Source organism: Falco naumanni, chromosome 4 (assembly GCF_017639655.2).
Source record: "Falco naumanni isolate bFalNau1 chromosome 4, bFalNau1.pat, whole genome shotgun sequence".
NCBI lineage: Eukaryota > Metazoa > Chordata > Aves > Falconiformes > Falconidae > Falco > Falco naumanni.
Window position 1 is genome coordinate 57,562,299 of NC_054057.1, and position 16,523 is coordinate 57,578,821.

General features: G+C 46.6%; 1 protein-coding gene across 3 annotated transcripts in view; it reads right to left on the bottom strand.

Annotated features, from left to right (window-relative positions):
* VILL (villin like) overlaps positions 1 to 16,523 on the bottom strand; it is a 37,665-nt gene that overhangs the window by 3,771 nt on the left and 17,371 nt on the right. For all 3 annotated transcript variants that reach the window (XM_040590328.1, XM_040590327.1, XM_040590326.1), the window contains exons 5-17: positions 14,994 to 15,102; positions 14,573 to 14,683; positions 12,451 to 12,650; positions 12,285 to 12,363; positions 10,818 to 10,916; positions 8,419 to 8,572; positions 7,305 to 7,405; positions 6,489 to 6,626; positions 5,814 to 5,972; positions 4,741 to 4,920; positions 3,855 to 4,000; positions 3,000 to 3,144; positions 2,137 to 2,325 (exon numbers count right to left, since the gene is read on the bottom strand). In XM_040590328.1, the coding sequence (XP_040446262.1) occupies positions 2,137 to 2,325; positions 3,000 to 3,144; positions 3,855 to 4,000; positions 4,741 to 4,920; positions 5,814 to 5,972; positions 6,489 to 6,626; positions 7,305 to 7,405; positions 8,419 to 8,572; positions 10,818 to 10,916; positions 12,285 to 12,363; positions 12,451 to 12,650; positions 14,573 to 14,683; positions 14,994 to 15,102 (1,810 nt within the window). The remainder of the gene's footprint in view (positions 1 to 2,136; positions 2,326 to 2,999; positions 3,145 to 3,854; positions 4,001 to 4,740; positions 4,921 to 5,813; positions 5,973 to 6,488; positions 6,627 to 7,304; positions 7,406 to 8,418; positions 8,573 to 10,817; positions 10,917 to 12,284; positions 12,364 to 12,450; positions 12,651 to 14,572; positions 14,684 to 14,993; positions 15,103 to 16,523) is intronic.

Consider the following 16,523-nt stretch of genomic DNA (forward strand, 5'->3'; position numbering starts at 1 on the left):
AAGCCCAGTGGTGCCCATTGAGGTGGCAGTTGGTGCCTCCTGCAAATGCCAGCTCCTGGAATCAGGAGACTGTGCCAGAATCTGAGCTTTCACTAGAAAACAAAGAAACAAATGGACTTTCGCCAGTCTGTGAAAATAGGAAGTTTAAAGACTTCAGAGAGCAGAAGGCAAATGAACAGAAATCTTATTTACTGCTGGATTTAAATCTTTTACATTTGAAGTAAATCTTGCAATGCATGAAAATGTTAGGATAAAATAATATTCCTTTTTCTCCCTTCCCTGACTCATTTAGCTAAAGCAACAGATTTTTCATAGCCTCAGTCCCTGACTTCTTGTAATTTGGTGCCATGCATTACCAGCTACCTCTTCTTTCCTGAAAATAGGAATATGCTAGATACATTGGCAAAGCTCACGACTGTGTTTTCCTAAGCAGCCAGGAGATGTCAGTTCTTAGCAGAATCATCCAACAAAGTTCCCCAACAAGAACAAACAACATAAACACATGGACTGCAGAGCAAACAGATTTAGACCCAAAACTGAGCAATGAACACACACACCAGATGTTTCTGGGATGTCAACAATTTGGATTGCTTCTCTGCAGTTGCTGAAGCTGCCTACGGGGGATATTTTTAGAGGCACATATTTTATGAGCTGTATCCTTGTTTTTCAGCAGTTCCTCAGAAAAAAAATATCAGGTTTTGACCTTTGTTCTAAGCATCAACATTGTTTTAAGGGTCATTGCTCTGGGAGTTGCTGTCTTATCTGTCCAAAGCCTGCTGTCAAGACAGGCTCTGTACCACCACACCAGCTGTAAAGAAAGACGATGCAAACCCAGTGACAGGAAATAAAATACTCTGTATGAATTTTCCTGCAGTGTGAAGTCCCCTGGAGACCTTCACGCTATTGTCCCAGCTGTCCCACCCGCAGGCTTCAGCGTGGGACTTCACTTACAGCCCTTTGGGCAACTAGAAGATGGGATGGCTTGTGAACTGGATGAACACCAACGTTCACAGAAAAAAACAGCCCAGGAGAGAGAAGGGACAATCAGTGGCAGCCCACTGGGGAAGGCTCCGGGAATACACCACCTGGGAGCTGAGCTTTTCACAACTGCCCATCATCTTCTGTGTTTTTTCTGTGGTGGTGGGTTGTGGGTTTTCTGTTTGTTTTTTTTTTCCTCCTCTTAAGCCGTGCGCACCAGTGCCATCGGGTGGCACGAATATAGGTGCACAGCCTGGCAGCATTGCTTCCACCTCCCTGTTCACTATAAACTGATGCTCTGGCTCTCCTAACCACCAAAGCCCCTCCAGGATTGTTCTTTATTCCAAATATACCCTGTGGTGCAGCACAGAGTCCCCAGGGTGGCTGTAGCAGCTGGTGCATGGTCTGCATGGAGCTCCTGACAGCGCACGGTGGGGCCTCGTGCAACACAAGCAAATCTCAGCTCCGCATTATACTCCTGAAATGATTTGAAGCCTGTGTGTTTGAGAGAGGAGAGAGAAAAGACTTTCTTCTTTTCCAGGCATCTCCTGGGGCGGGTCTCCATTTCTAGATAGCAAAGAGCTGGTATTTGTAAATCAGCTTTTGAAAAGGAGGCTTGTATATTGTAGGGACCTTGCTCGGGAGCTCCTGGGCTTGGATGGGCAGATACAAACCTGGACACAATACCTGTCTGCTCGTATCTTTCATTTCATCAAAGATTGCCCTTCAAACTGCATCATATTTTTTTATCTGTGGCTGCATTTTGAAAAATAAATATTTTTTTTCGTTTTTCTTTATGATGTGGGGTGCTTCTGTTTTCACTCTGAACTTGATTTTACTACTAGCAGCCCCAATGCATTTTTGGCTGAAATCACAAACCTGATTTGGAACCTGATCTTTTCTTAAAATAAAAATCTGAATACTGTGAATTCAAGTATGTTTACATGTATTTACAAAAGCCTCATTTTCACTAAACAGGTACTTCTTGCTGGTGAAGGTGTTAGAAGCTGCTCAGGTAGCACCAGGAAACCATGAAGCTCAGGACCATCACAGTGAGATTTCGTTCCATGCACCATAGAGGATGTGTTCGCCAACGATAACACCCTTTAAGCACTGCTGAGCACGTGTGCATGTCTCAGGGCTTTTCCAGTAACTTACGCTCCATTTGTAGGGGTCCCAAGCGTTGAACCATCCTGTGAAGTTGAGGGGTTCATAGCCCTGTTTCACCAGAATTATTGGAGTTGCCAAGTCTCTCCCTGCTGGATGGGTCTTGAGATACTCCTTGGCTGAGGCAATTGCCTCATTCCTCTCATATGTGTTGGAGGTTTTGCCAATCCAAAGGAAAATCTGCAAGGACAGAAGGTATTGAAGATCAGTGAGGAGTTCGGACCTGTGCAGAGGTGGCTGTTTGTCTCTGCCAGCTGGAGCAGAGAGAAGTGTTTCCCACTTGAAATGGTGTTTCCCAATGGTCCCCTGGGATTTTGATCCCAGATTTAATCCCAGCCAAGAAAGATTTTACTTCTGAGACAGGCATAAAGCATAAATAACTCGGGAAACAGCTGTTGTACATTTCAAGGTAGCTAAACCCAGTCTTTGCATGGGCCAAAACTCCAACTAAGAAAATGAACCACATGGAGACAGTTTCCGATAGTCTAAAGCAAGTCACCACCGGTGCTGGGAAAGGAGGGGGAGAGTTCCTGTGTGCCACCCTGTTGTATGAGCCAGCAAAGACTGGAGCAGGTCCAGTTCTTCTGCCCTTGGAGCAAGGCATGGACCAGGTGCATCCATTTCCTCCATCCCAAAACAGGGATAGCAACACTACCTCACCCATGTGTTCTGCACCTGGGTGAGAAGGACTGGGCACACTCCCGCTTGTCTGACCAAGCGTCGTGGAGGGTTTGGAGATGGGGCAGAAGGTATATTGCTCTTGGTTTCACATTCAAGAAGGGATTCAAACCAATTAAACCATAAAGTGCTGGAAAATATGTTTGGGGAGAAGGGAAGGGGGAGTCTGTGCTGACCTCTTCCCATGTGTCTAGCAGCATGACGTCATCTTCATCCAAGTCTTCCTGGCAGAAACCCACCACCTCTGTCATGATGAACCGACCCGTCTGGTTGGAGCACTCAAAGAGGCGAGGTTGGTAGTGTGTGGTCTGCTCTTGAAACCTTCCTCATGCATGGCAGGGAAAGAAAAAGCACAAGAGATGGAAACCTTTCCCTTGTGGTTACTGCAGGGCCCTGCCGCTACTTGTCATGACCTTGATGGAAGAGGTGGGAACATGGCAACACTCATCTGAGGGCCTGAAGGTCAGCAATGTCAGGTTCTGGGATTCTCAGACCATTTTAATAGTTTTTAAAGATATCTCCTTCTCCATCCAAAGAAGGCAAAAGCAGACCCCTTCTCTCATTGTGGAGGTGAGCTTGGTGTCAGGTGAAAGCCACATCAGATCACCTGGTTGCAAAGAAACCCATCAACCTGCCCAGAGGGTTGGAGAAATCCAGATTGTTCACAAGCAAATTTAGTTTCATGAACCTTCTGGGGCTGCCCATAAAGCTAATAAAGGCTGGAAATGGAGCATGTGGTTCATGTGGCCCTTATGACAAGGTATGGGATGGATTTACTGCCGGGAAAGGAGGATGTAGCACACCCTTGACTGCAGGGTTTGACTCTGCAGCTCCTATTTCACAGAAGGCCTGACCCAAAAACTAGGAAAGAGGCATCTCACTGTGGGTTCTGACCAAGCTTTTGGGGATATTGTGACCTCATGCTCCCTTTAGCAAGGACACGGTATCAAAGTGCTTACTCCCTGCAAAGTCTTGATCTCTTGCTTAAAGTTGCCTGGCCAAGCCCAGAGGAACAGGCAGGTCACTATTACCTCTTTTCACTGGCGTAAGGTGCTTTGCCTCCCAAGGCTTCCCAGAACTCGGCTGGCTCTTGTCCTTCCAAAATGGTGTGCTTGTCCCGTTTGGAAACGATGTCAGCTACCATTTTTGCCATCTCCCTCTCATCTCCGCTGCATCCCTGTGTTCAGGACATAAGATTGAGGTGGAGTTAGGGACAGACTGGCAAAACTTATCTGTGGGTAAAAGCTGGCTTGGTCCTACCCTCTGGAGAATTTCAGAACTGCTTGAATGCTTTTGAGGGTCTCATCTGAGCTGGTCACTCAGAATCCATTTCTAGTCCTTGAGGGGACATTCGGTGCAGCCAATGGCATCTAGAGTAAAACTCAGATAATCATAGAATGGTTTGGGTTGGAAGGGACCTTTAAAGAACATTTAGTTCCAACTCCCCTGCCATGGTCAGGGACATCTTTCGCCAGACCAGGTTGCTCAAAGCCCATCCAGCCTGGCCATGAACACTTGAAACGATGGTGCATCTGCAACTTCTCTTTGTGCTTTGGTTTCATCAACCATCTCATCCTGAAACATAGGACTGAAGCAGGACAAATTAATACGCTAAAATCCTGGCTATTTTCTTACAGCTAGAGAACCTGGGGTGCTTTATTCAGCTGAAAGCTGTGTGAACATCTAAAATGATGTGAGATGAACCCCAAGATGGATTACTTGTGTAGACAGAGGGCTGCCTTACTGCTGATCCTCCATGGACAGAGCCTTCTCCTGGGTGTACCTTTCTCCACTGACATTAACAGGCTATGTACCCAAGGAGGTACATCCACAGCTCCGTGGAGGTGGAGACTCAAGCCCCACATCAGCAACTTTGGCTCCCTTTGGCTTCCTCCCCTGGACTCACTGCATCCTCACCTTCCCGCACCACAGGTAGCAGACTTGGCTGGTCGTCAGCAGAAAGACGTCATTGGAGTTAAGCGAGGAGGCCCGGGCTGGCACCTCTGTGGCTTTTGTGTTCATCTCATCTGTGCCCCTCACTTGGAAGAGGCGGATTGCTGGCTCGGGCATGCTTTTCTGAGCCCGGCTCGTGCCGCCCTGCAAGGAAACAGAGGGAAGGATGTTATCGGGAGGGGAGGAGGACATGCAAATCCAGGGCACAACTGATTTGAGGAAGAAGGCTTTGGGGCTCACAGCCTTCCATGCTGCTGCAACGACGGACCATGGTCTTGTGCAGAGCAGGTGAGGAAATCCAAATAACTTCTGATTCCAGGTGAGAATAAAACCCACATGGCATAACTTCCACATTTCTCCCTGATTACTCTGACTCTTGACCAGCTTCCATCAAGATGCTCAAGTTCAATGTGGGTAGATCTTAGTGACTGCAAGGCATTTGCCCTGTAAATTGGGCAAGGCAGCTGGACTCTGATTTCCAGCTGTGCTGGGGTTAGCTGAACATCTGCCATGGAATCCTGTTTGGTGGAACCAACACTGAGATCTGGGGGCAATCCCCCTCTTCTCCAGCCATTTACAATGTCTCCACCACAGATGTCGGCAGCCAAAGCAGCAGGTGAAGTGGGTTAGTAGTTAATGTGATGTAATTTAGGCAGGGACAGTTCAAATAATGTAACTGTAGGATATTTTGGAGGACCCTCTCTGGATAGTGATATCTAATTCACAGGATGATTGTCTTATTGCAACTGCAAAGTATTTGGAGATGGAGTTGGAAAAAACATCACACATTAATGCTGGAGCTTGGGGATGGACAGCTGAGTCTGGGTCAGTCCAGCACTGTTTTTACACACACAGTATTCAGACTACTTGGGAGAAGTAGCAGAAATGTTCCACCTCTCCCATCTGCCAGCCCATGAAGACCTGGCAGGCTCCTTTCCCGAGTATCAGCCTGTTTTTCTGGACTATTTCCAGTGCAACTGCCGAGTCACCGTAGGTGCTTGCACCTTCCATTGCCCAGGCGCACAAAGCCACCTTACCTCGTAAATGATCAGCTTGCCCTTGAAGATGGCCAGGAAGTGGGTGGGCTCCTTGCCCATGGTCACGCGCACCTGCACCGCCTCGTCCCCGTACTTCTTGTCCAGCTCGATGGCATTGAGGGCACAGGCGGTGATTTCATCCACAGAGGCATGGCGACCCTGGAGGGAGAGGGAGATGCCACGTGCAGTGTGGCGAGATGAAGGGTATGAAGCTCTGCACAACATCTTGCCAACCCCAGGCCCTGCATATGATATCATGAGACCAAAGTTAAAACTTCCAGATGTTTGAATTTCACTTGCATTCTGTTTTTGGAGACTTTAGCATCCCATTTTTCAAAGCTTCTCTCTGCATTCCAGGGAGGAAAATACACTTTAATTCATATACCCACATGACTCCAGGAGCTGAGGCTTTAAGGGACAATCTGAAAGACTGCAAAGTTTGACCTCAGCACTGTAAGACCCCATAATCACTCTTTCTGTCTGATGCCAGCTTGGGCTCAGTGTCCACGCTGCCTACAAAGCACAGCTTGGGATATTTGCAATGGACAGCTGCTGAGCGAAGGGTGGATGAGTTCTTCTGGATGCTTGGGTTGGGATTCCTGTGTGCAATTGCTTCTGTTAATTTTAGGCTTCCAGCAGACACAGCTCAGTCCCTTCTGCTTCGGTTTGACCTACCTGCCACATGTAGAGGACATAGTGGGGCCTGCCTGATCTCTGGTAGGTGTACAGGACCAGGTAGCAATCACCCCCGTAGAACTGCCCGTATGTCTTGGGATTCACCGGCTGCATTTGCAAGTCCTCAATCCTCCACACCTAGTGAAAGAAACATTTTGGTGAGCAGCAGCAGAGTCAACGTGAAGACAGAGCACAGCCCCTTTGCTAGTAGGCCACTGAAGTTTGGGTCTTCAGGTGAAAAGACAACACTTCCTCTCTCTCCTGGATGTCACCTATGTTCCCCTGGCTTGATTAAGTGCTTGCTGGCCAAGTTGGGCCTCTCCAGTGACTGTAGCCATACATGTGCCGTTAATGGACTTTCAGCAGCCAGTGGCCCTCAAGGAGGAGCAGCCTCCAGGTCCCTCTCATCCCCACAGACCATCTCTCAACCAGCTCCATCTTCCATGGGAGGCCACAAGAATCGGAGAGGGGCCTCTGCTCTGCACAAGTTTGGTTGGTGTGGACCTAACTGGGAGATAGCATGAGAAGGAGATTGACTGTATTGGTTTCATAACCCAAGCACATGGCAGGAGAGGAGTCATCTTGGTGACTGCTTTGCTCCAGTGGTCATGGGATGGAGGAGAAATGCCCCTGAGCTGCTGTAACTGCTGCATTAGAGTCTGCAAGCACTTTGCTCTGGCCACAGCCATGCTTGCCTTGGGGAGGGTAGCTGGGCACACCTTCCCAGCTCCGTACAGCTGCTGTGTGTGAAAAGGCAGAGATGCTTGGAAACACACCGATTATTGCATCCTCTGTCAGTAAAAGGACCTCTCTTACCTCTATCTCCCCAGAGGCATCATCTACCATTCTCTGCTCAGCAGCCAACTCTGGTCTGGCGTGGAGTTGCGTGGTGTCAAACTTCACCTGCTCCACCTTGGCTGCATGCACCAGCAAAATAAAAACAAGAACCCAGTGAATGTACAATAAAACACAAACCCTCTGCATCACCCTCATGCACGCAATCGTTACACATGCGAGAAAAACCTGGTCCATGGTTCCAAGAAGCCAGCAAGCCAATGCTGAATTTGGAATATGCAAGAGCTCACGCATTCCCATGTTGGTCTGTTACAGGCTGGCAACTGGCCATATAGTGTGTTCCAGTGATGATTGGCTTGTAAAAATATTACTTGTCTCCTGACTGAAAAATCGTAATTGTTTTCAAAATCTATACATATGTCCCTCCTTTTAAAAAGTTGCTTTCAGAAATAAAATGGCTATATTTCTCCAGCTCATGATAAAGAAACAGTATTTATGGGCAGCAACAAGAGAGACAGAGGAAAAAATTAAAAGAGAACTTGCAAGGGAAGGAGATTTGCAGCTCTCGTACTGTTACTGATGGACACATTCGGCATCTCTGTCACCATCCCATCATTCACCAACAGGTTCTCTCTTTGATATTGTTTACTCTTTGGGGTTAATGCATTGTCATATTCATTTCAGCAGCGTGATAAATTGAGGCACCGTTTACACCTGGTGCAAATACGGAACAATTCTATTGATGTCAGGAAAGTGTTGGGTGGGTGCCAGTGTAAATGAAAGCAGAATATTGTTCAGCACTTCCTTATCAGGTTCAGCATTAGCGCTTTATAAAGAAAATAAGGAAGTTCTGCAAAGGTGAAACTTTGCAGAAGTTTTTCAGACAAGAGTGATCTTCTGCCAACATTTACATTTGGAATAAGTGGCAGTTTGGTTCATATAAGAAGCCTCAGCACTTCTGAACTTTGTTCAGTTCCTGAATCCTTTGCATCTAGTGAAGAAGTGGAAAATACAAGGCATGAGAAGCATGTGCACTGGATTTTCAAGACACTAAAGGCAGGAGACAGTTAATGTGAAGGATTCAGCTGTTGCTTAGCACAGGTAGGAAAGCCCAATCCAGGACAAACAAGCTCACCAATTTTGCCAGTAGTGTAGACTTTGCCAAGTCCTTGTGCTTCGTCCTTTTCTGTCCACCTCTGGAAGAGCTGTTTAAACATGGCTGACTCTGCTCCATCATTGATCACTTCAATATTGGTGGATGAAGGATAGCCTTTGGCTTGCATAAAACCCTAGTGGGGTTGGAAAAGCGTGTTAGTGGAGACACACTGGGCTTTTTACAGACATGAGAAGAGGGATGTGGACCTGAATCAGCCCAAAGAGTGAACATCCCCCACTGAACACAGTGGCATGACCAAGAGCAGGATTCACCCCAAGACTTGCATTCAGACTTACAAATGGAGGTGTCTGCAAGCTCTCACTGCAGCATCCATTATTTCTGCATTTAGGTGACTGACCCCTTTCCCTAGAGGCTGGTGACCTGGATCACATCCTAAACTTAATCTCTACCTGGCACTTTAGTCTTGAAAAAAATCTCACTCAATAGGTCTAATGAATAGCCTCCTCCTCTATCTCAGACAGCTCTGTAGATGGCTTCTAGTGATGGATCTAGAAGAGAGGAGGGAATAGCAATTGAGTGTGCCCATCACCCAAAAGCCTGGTTCAGTTCTTCATTTTTTTTCCAAATTGTTTGTCCCTCTCAAACAGGGAAGACTTTCCTCCCTGTAGCATGGTAGAGAGCATGCATGCCAAAGTAGTGATGGGATGGAGGCAGCCAAGTACTCCAGTGCATGATGTGTGTCCTGAAGGGGCTAAACTCTCACAAGTCTCTGGGTTTTTGTTCTGCAGCTCCCCCCCTCCGCCCCCCCCAAAGAAATTATTTCTTTGCAAGAGAGCTACTACTGAGTTTAAAGATTACTTCAACAGAGGTGCTTGATAAAATATGAAAGGGAAGAGAATTATCTGCATTGTGCCACAATGCCAAAGTCATTGTTCGGTTTTGGGAAATGCTCTTCTGTTTATCCCAGCGGGCTCCAGCATGATCTGGAGGTACAGTGCTGACAGCCCTGGTTTGGGGAAGGAGCCTGATTGTGGGCTTCTGAGCATTCATCTTCTGTTGTAAATACTGCAGCCACACATTACCCCCAGGGAAAAGCAGAGCAGATGGTCTTCCCATCCCTCCCACCTGCCACACTGAAAGAAAGAGATATCTTTTGTTCTACATGTGTAGCTCAGGGCCAGAATTTGCAGAGCTGATTGCCTACTAAAAAGCATCTGAGTTAAGCTTTTGAAAGGAGCATAGAGGACTGTAAGATAAGTTTTAAGGCAAAGATTTCTAAGTTTTTCTTCTCTGAGACAATAGATGTGATTGGTATTAAAGCTGGGTGTCTCCAGGTAAGACTTTATTGAAGGTGGGGCCAACGAAGTTCAGTATCTCCTGGTAAGATCTCATTGAAGATGAGGCTGTTTATGGTCTTCATGTAAGTGAATAGATGAATTAAAAGCTAAGTTCCTTTGTAGCCTTCACTTCAGCCTGCCAACTTAACTACCAAATACCTTATTTGCTAAGCCTCCCTTGAGGCTAATTTTTTGTGAAAGGAGGTGTTGAGCCAGAAAATAACTGCACGGCAGCTCATCTGGAGGAGCAGCATGTGTACCAGGGCACCATGCTGGTGTGCTCTACCTGAACATGAGCCCTGGTCTTGCCTCAGGTTGGCCAATCTGAATTAATAGCAGCTAATAACAGATCTCTTTCTACCCAGTCAGAGGAAGAGCCCCGTATCATCTTCAAATTCGCATGCAGAACCTGGGCCCCGACCCACTGATGGTGTGCAAAGACTTGTTGCCTGTGATGGACTTGCAGTTAAGGACTGTAGCACCTACATAAAAGGCCTGGCTTTTCCTGGGAGCCCAAATAATCAAGGTTCCCACTGACTTGCCTGAGATGTTACTCTGGGGAACACAAGAGATGCCTTTCAGGGTCCGAGCAGTGGCATTAAGAGATGCCATTCAGTGAGCGCACCATGGGCTTGGTGGCTGTCTTCCCTGTGATGCCTTCACTCTCCCCAGTGTCCCCAGTACTGGATCATGGATGTTAGGATATAAGAGCCCCTTTAATATATCTTTATGGACCTGTTGACCATGAATTTGTCTAATCCCACCTTGACTCTGCTGACACTCTCTGCCCCCACCATCTCTTGAATCAATGAATTCAGAAGTTCACCATTTACTGTGTAACAAAGTATTTTCTTTTGTACTTTCTTTAACAAATTTCTTCCTAGTTTTAGTGGCAAATCTTAGCTCTAGTGCAATTTGGTGACTGATAATTGTGTGTTTACATTATCATGCCTCCCTTAGATGTTTAACTTCTCTCTCTGTTATTACACAGACCAGCTCCTCAAGACCTACGCTTAATTGTAATTAGTGGTCAGACCTAGACTAGCACTTATATATAATATGACATATATTACAACTCACCACAGCTCGAGTGAAGGCTGCTTTTTTCTCTTCTGGGCTGGAGGCTTTTCCTCTCCAGACGTAAATCTTAAAACCACCTTGGTCTAAAATGTAGCAGTCCTGAGATGAAACAGAAAAAACAGGCATAAAAAACTCCGTGCAGGCAAAGGTCCTCATGTGTAGCCTACTCAGGTTGGATCCTTTTTGAAGATTTAGATTAGATGTAGATCTAGCTCATTTGCTTGTCTTGCAGAGCTCTAACCCTGGTGCAGCCCTTAGCAGAGGCAACAGAGGATGGATTTACTGTGGTTTATAAAAGGACTACAACTACCATCAACCCTACAGGGCAGGGGTTTGGGGATACACCACCTTTGCAAGGACACTTTAACTGTAATGAGTTAAAATACGTGTTTTTCTTAGGCATTGCTCAAAACTGGCCATTACCATCTCATGAGAGATGGTCCCAAACCAACAGAAACACCAGCTCCAATAGGCTCCAGGAGAAGCGCACGCTGAAATATCAGCCTCAGCCTGCTGTGCTTCAGCTCTGCTGATGGTGGTGCTCCTTAATCTACATCTGCTACTAAAGGAGCAGGAAAAGTCCAAATTAGATATCTTCTGCGTATCTATTTTGTGTCCTTGATGTGGAGCTAGAAGTGTTCCATCGTTGTGAACACAGTAGGATCCTGAACCCGAAGGGGATGAGATGGCTGCCAGGCAGCCTGTCTCTGCTGCAGAGAGCTGCTGCTCCAAACTGACACCACACTGTGCGACCAAAGGCTTCTCATTTTTCAGACTGAACTTTGTAAAGAAAAGTAAAAGCTTCATATGCCTGTAAAAGGAGACTGAGATTTAACAAGGCTGACACTAGGATGAATAAGGGAGCTGGAGCCTTGCAGCACAACGCTGTTTTGGAATAGGTTGGTTTGCACTGCAGAGAATTAAGGATAAGCAATTCTTTGCCAGATTTTAGCCAGAAGGATATTAGGAAAGCTGCTGTTTCTGAAAGCATTTGGACAGAGGGTCTGTAAGGAGTGTCCTCCCAAGGTGGGTCACTGAGACCAGCCACTTGCTACTGCAGGAAAACATCTCCATGATTTTGTGAGCAGAATATTTATTTGCTCCAAGTTCTGCAGATGGAGGAGGGCTATCCCCAGACATCAGGTATTAAGAAGCCTTATTTCCATCTAGAATTTATTCCTGGCCTGCAGCTCTCCTTGACTCTGATTGCCAAGCTAATAACATCCTCAGCTGAGAAGACCAATTTGCCATCTCTTGTTAGAGCAGCTTCAGTGCACCACCGACTTCTGGCCAGGCTGTGGCAGGGCTAAGCTGTCCTGTTTGCAGAGGACACCTGACAAATCTGAACAATGCAAGGGCTGATAATTTTCAGGAAATGGGGTATCCCGTTGGAACAGGTGCTCAGATAAAAACAAAGCAAGCCACAGCACCCTTTTCCCGCTGTAAAGGCTGGTGGCTTTCTCTCACCTCGTGCTGGAGCAGATCCTGTGTCAGGGGCCGGGTGGCTATCTCCTGTACCACCAGGTCACTGTCCTTCTCGTAGACGCTGAAAGACAGAGCCATGGAGTGGAGTCAGGCTCCACAATGTTCATCATGAGGAAGGGCAGGGTTTGGAGCCCACCCCCGGACTTACTGGTAGAGCCGGACATTTGCTTTCTGCAGCTCATCTGCTTTGGTATCTGGGATGGCATCTTGGAGCTCCCTGTGCCTCTCACCCAGCACCATCTTCATGATCTGCATGAGGTCCGGGGAGTCCTTCTCGTTGTCAATGATGCCAATTTGAGCACGGCCACCTCTTTCGCTGTCCCTGATGCTGCGAGCCAGCGCCAGACCCTGCACAAAGATCAGCGGGCGGTAAATCCTGACGCAGACAAATTGAGTGAGCTTTGACCTAGAGCAACGACTGAGCACCACTGCTCCAAGCCAGATTACCACAGCTGTCTGAAGCTTCTAGTGTCCTCCAAATTTAGCTATTTACAAAGCAGATGTGTCTGTATTGCCTGCTTATTAACTATCTCTCAGGAAAATACTGCTCATTATAGTCACTACCAGCGCTTGCTCCTGCCGGGCACAGGCGTGCGGTAGCCACAACAGGGGTTGCCGATGTACGACTGTACATAAGCAGTTCCAATAATCCTGTGAGATGGTTTGGGAGAGAGATGCACACACGCTGAGGACAGCAAGGCTTGTTGCTGCAGAGCTGCAGGACCCTGGGTGCCCCGTGGTGACATTTTATATTTAAATGATTCAAGTATTCAAAAAACCGTGGATGTTTTCTGTGAAAAAGCAGCGTGAAATGCCAAGCAACTAATTAGGCTGAAATTTCCATTTTCCATTGATTTTTTTTTTCCCCCATGACTCTTACCACAATAGCTTTGAAAGAGGCCCCTCTTTGTTAGACCTAGGAAACAACGTGCTTGGTTGCCAGGCCTGAGATGAACCATGACCTGTTCCTCACTGCAGCCATTCCTCTACCTGCTCCCCCTCCTCTGTGTCCTGAGGGGTTCTTTGTCTCTTCTCCACTCTCTGTTGGATCTTCTCTAGCCACTGATTCCTGGAAAATTGCCTTCCCTGTGAGGCCTCCCCCTTCCTAGCTCATCAAGTGACACCATGTGAAGAGCAGACCCACCTGACTTTTAATATTTATAATAATTGGCTATGAGTTTGGCCACCAGCTTTGCTGATGACATATCATGCTTTATTACATCTCTGTATCTCAGTTCCTCTATCAGTAAGATAAGGATAATGACCCCTTTTGCAAAGGACCTGACATGTCACCACTTGGGTTATGTATTCCTACTTGTCTCATACTGACCAAGCTGGAATTCCCTGTGATGCTGTAAAAAAAATATTAAAATTCATCTACTCCTGGAGTAGTGACTGCAGCTAAACCTACTAGCGTTGCTGACTTTTTAGTTCCATGTCATGCAAACTGCGGGGTGCAGAGGGATGGAGATGGACCTCTCTCCAGAGGGAGCTGGATGCCTTTCTGGAGCTGGAGCGATGTGCCCATGGCTGCCCACGAAACCCAAGCTAAGGCCAGGCTTGAACTGGAACACAGCACTTCCCTGAGTCTCTGATACCAGCAGATGGGCAAGTAAAAGATTTAGGATGATTTTTTACCAAGATTTACCACTTCAAGAAAGAGATTGAGGTGCTGGAGCATGTGCAGAGAAGGGCAATGAGGCTGGGGAAGGGGCTGGAGTGCCAGGCTGATGAGGAGCCGCTGAGGGAACTGGGGTGGTTTAGCCTGGAGCAAAGAAGGCTCCAGGGAGACCCTATAGCTCTCTACAGCTGCCTGAAAGGAGGGTGTAGTGAGGTGGGGTCTCTTCTCCCAAGTAACAAGTGACAGGACAAGAGGGAACAGCCTCAAGTTATGCCAGGGGATGTTTAGATTGGATATTAGGAAAAAAATCTCCACTGAAAAGGTGGTTAAGCACTGGAACAGGCTGCCCAGGGAGGTGGTGGAATCACCATCCCTGGAGGTGTTTAAAAGACAGGTAGTTGCGGTGCTTAGGGACAGGGTTCAGTGGTGGGCTTGGCAGTGTTGGGTGAATGGTTGGACTTGATGATCTTAAAGGTCTTTTCCAACCAACATAAGATTCTATGATTCAATTACTTTCTACTTTCATCTGTGCTGCTGGTTTTACTGAGATTTTCACTGTGCAAACACTGGGTGCTATTTTTCTATTTTTTTTCCCCCCAGGCATTAAAAAAGACCGCCGGTAAATGAAGTGGCTTTTGCCTGTACTCACCCTGGATTTCTCAGCAATGCTGCAGCTGGGTCCATTCCACTGAATCAGCACTTTCCCGAGGTCCAGCAAGAAAACATCACCCTTATTGAAACTGTCCCAGGAAAGCGCTACCTGTCACAAGGAAATGAAAGCATTTGGCAGGCTGGGGAGCACAACAAGAGCTGCAGAAGACATGTTGCAGCCATGGCAAACTTGCCCCTGGGTGTGTAAGAACTGGTCTGCAATGACATGCTCATTTTTCTAGCGCTCAGCTATTCACTGAACCCAATGGCTTCTCTCATGGTAATACCAGCCCCCCAAATGAGGTCTTGAAAACTATCCTGTAGTAGGGGTTCTTGAGCTATCTAGCAGGCAAACCTGGTCAAAAATGAGTGTAGGAGGAGAGGAAAGATCTGTAAGGAAAAAGGTTTCTTCTTCTTACCTCTGTGGCTGACATGTGCTTCTTCCCCTTGACATGAAGAAGACGCTTGATGTTGTACATATTGGTCTCCACATGCTTAAATCCTGAAGCCACTCCTCCCTTCTTGTAGCTGTTGTGTAGCAGGGAATAAAGAGTTAGAGCTGGTTAGAAAATACCTCAAGTTTTTGGCGACAACTAAAAATTCCAGAGCCAACGTAATCCTAGAAATAGAATTTCAGATGCTGTGTTGCTTATTCTACTGTTCACGGTCCCTGGTCAGACCATGACTTCTCATGGTGCCCATCCAGCTGTTATGGGTGTTGCGTTGCTGTTGAGCATCTTGGGAGAAGGTGTGTAGATGGACAGGAAGGTCAGGGATGGCAACAGAAACATAACGCAACCAAACTGAAGAACCCAATAACCATGGCAATGGCATCTCACCACTGAACTATTCCATAAACATTCAATTAATAAATTGAATTGATTTGCAGAAAACATACTTTTTGCTAAAATTTGGTTTTATTCAAAATAGCTATTCTATTAAAAGTAGCTTAGATAGGAAATTGTTGCCACAAACAGAAAAATGCTATCATAAACAGGTAGAGAACACTTTCAGATTTAATCTGTGAATTTTGTTCTTCCATCCTTGAACACACACTTTGCACCAGCTGCTGCTAGCACTGTGTTGCCTCGCTGCACAACACCATTCCCTGCTTTCTGGGCAACTCTGCAAGGAAGCCATAATCACATCATGAGAGGATACAGTCCCCCGGGGAAGTCCCAGAGCTTTTTAAATGGCTTTAGGGCAAGTCTAACCCACTTCCACATATTCTAGACCATTGTAAAAAACAGATCAAATGTTCATACTACAGTAATAAGTGAAGCAACATAATGGTCATTTATGGGAAAAAGAGACAATTGCTGAGAGTCGTATAGTTTTCACCATGTGGGTAATATATGTATTTTATCACAGCTAAGAAGAGACTGGCAAATGTGGCCAGGCATGTGAGTGATTCACAGTACTTTGGACCTGTGTGGCACAGTTTAACATGTCCACAGAAGGATACTCTGGTGATTACTCCACCTATCAAGCTGTGGAAAGAGCCTGCTTTAATTTCTCATTCTGCCTCAGGCTTCCTAATTGACCTTAAGGATGTGGTTTAGACCAAGATGAAGTCTAACTCATACTGATTTCACAGGCAGATAGGCTTCCAAATAGACTTCTAAACCTACGTGGTTTTGAAGGCCTGAACTTTAGTTCTTCATTGTCCCTTATTAATCCTTAAGATGAGGGTAAAAGCACTCTTCCATCTCACAAAAGTCCTAAGGAAACTCAGCAGAGATGCACAATGCAGAGTAGCAGAAGTCAGACTGGGATATAGGGTATTGACCAAGGATGGGTTTTCATCTGAGTTTTCTTCAGCTGTTTAAAAGCACAGCACTCTGGATGTTTATTGCCAGTGAAGGTCCTCCTGGAGGATGGCTATTTGAGTCACCTGCTGAAGACCCCAAAGTGAGGAAAGACCACAGGGCTGGATTCAACAGTATCTT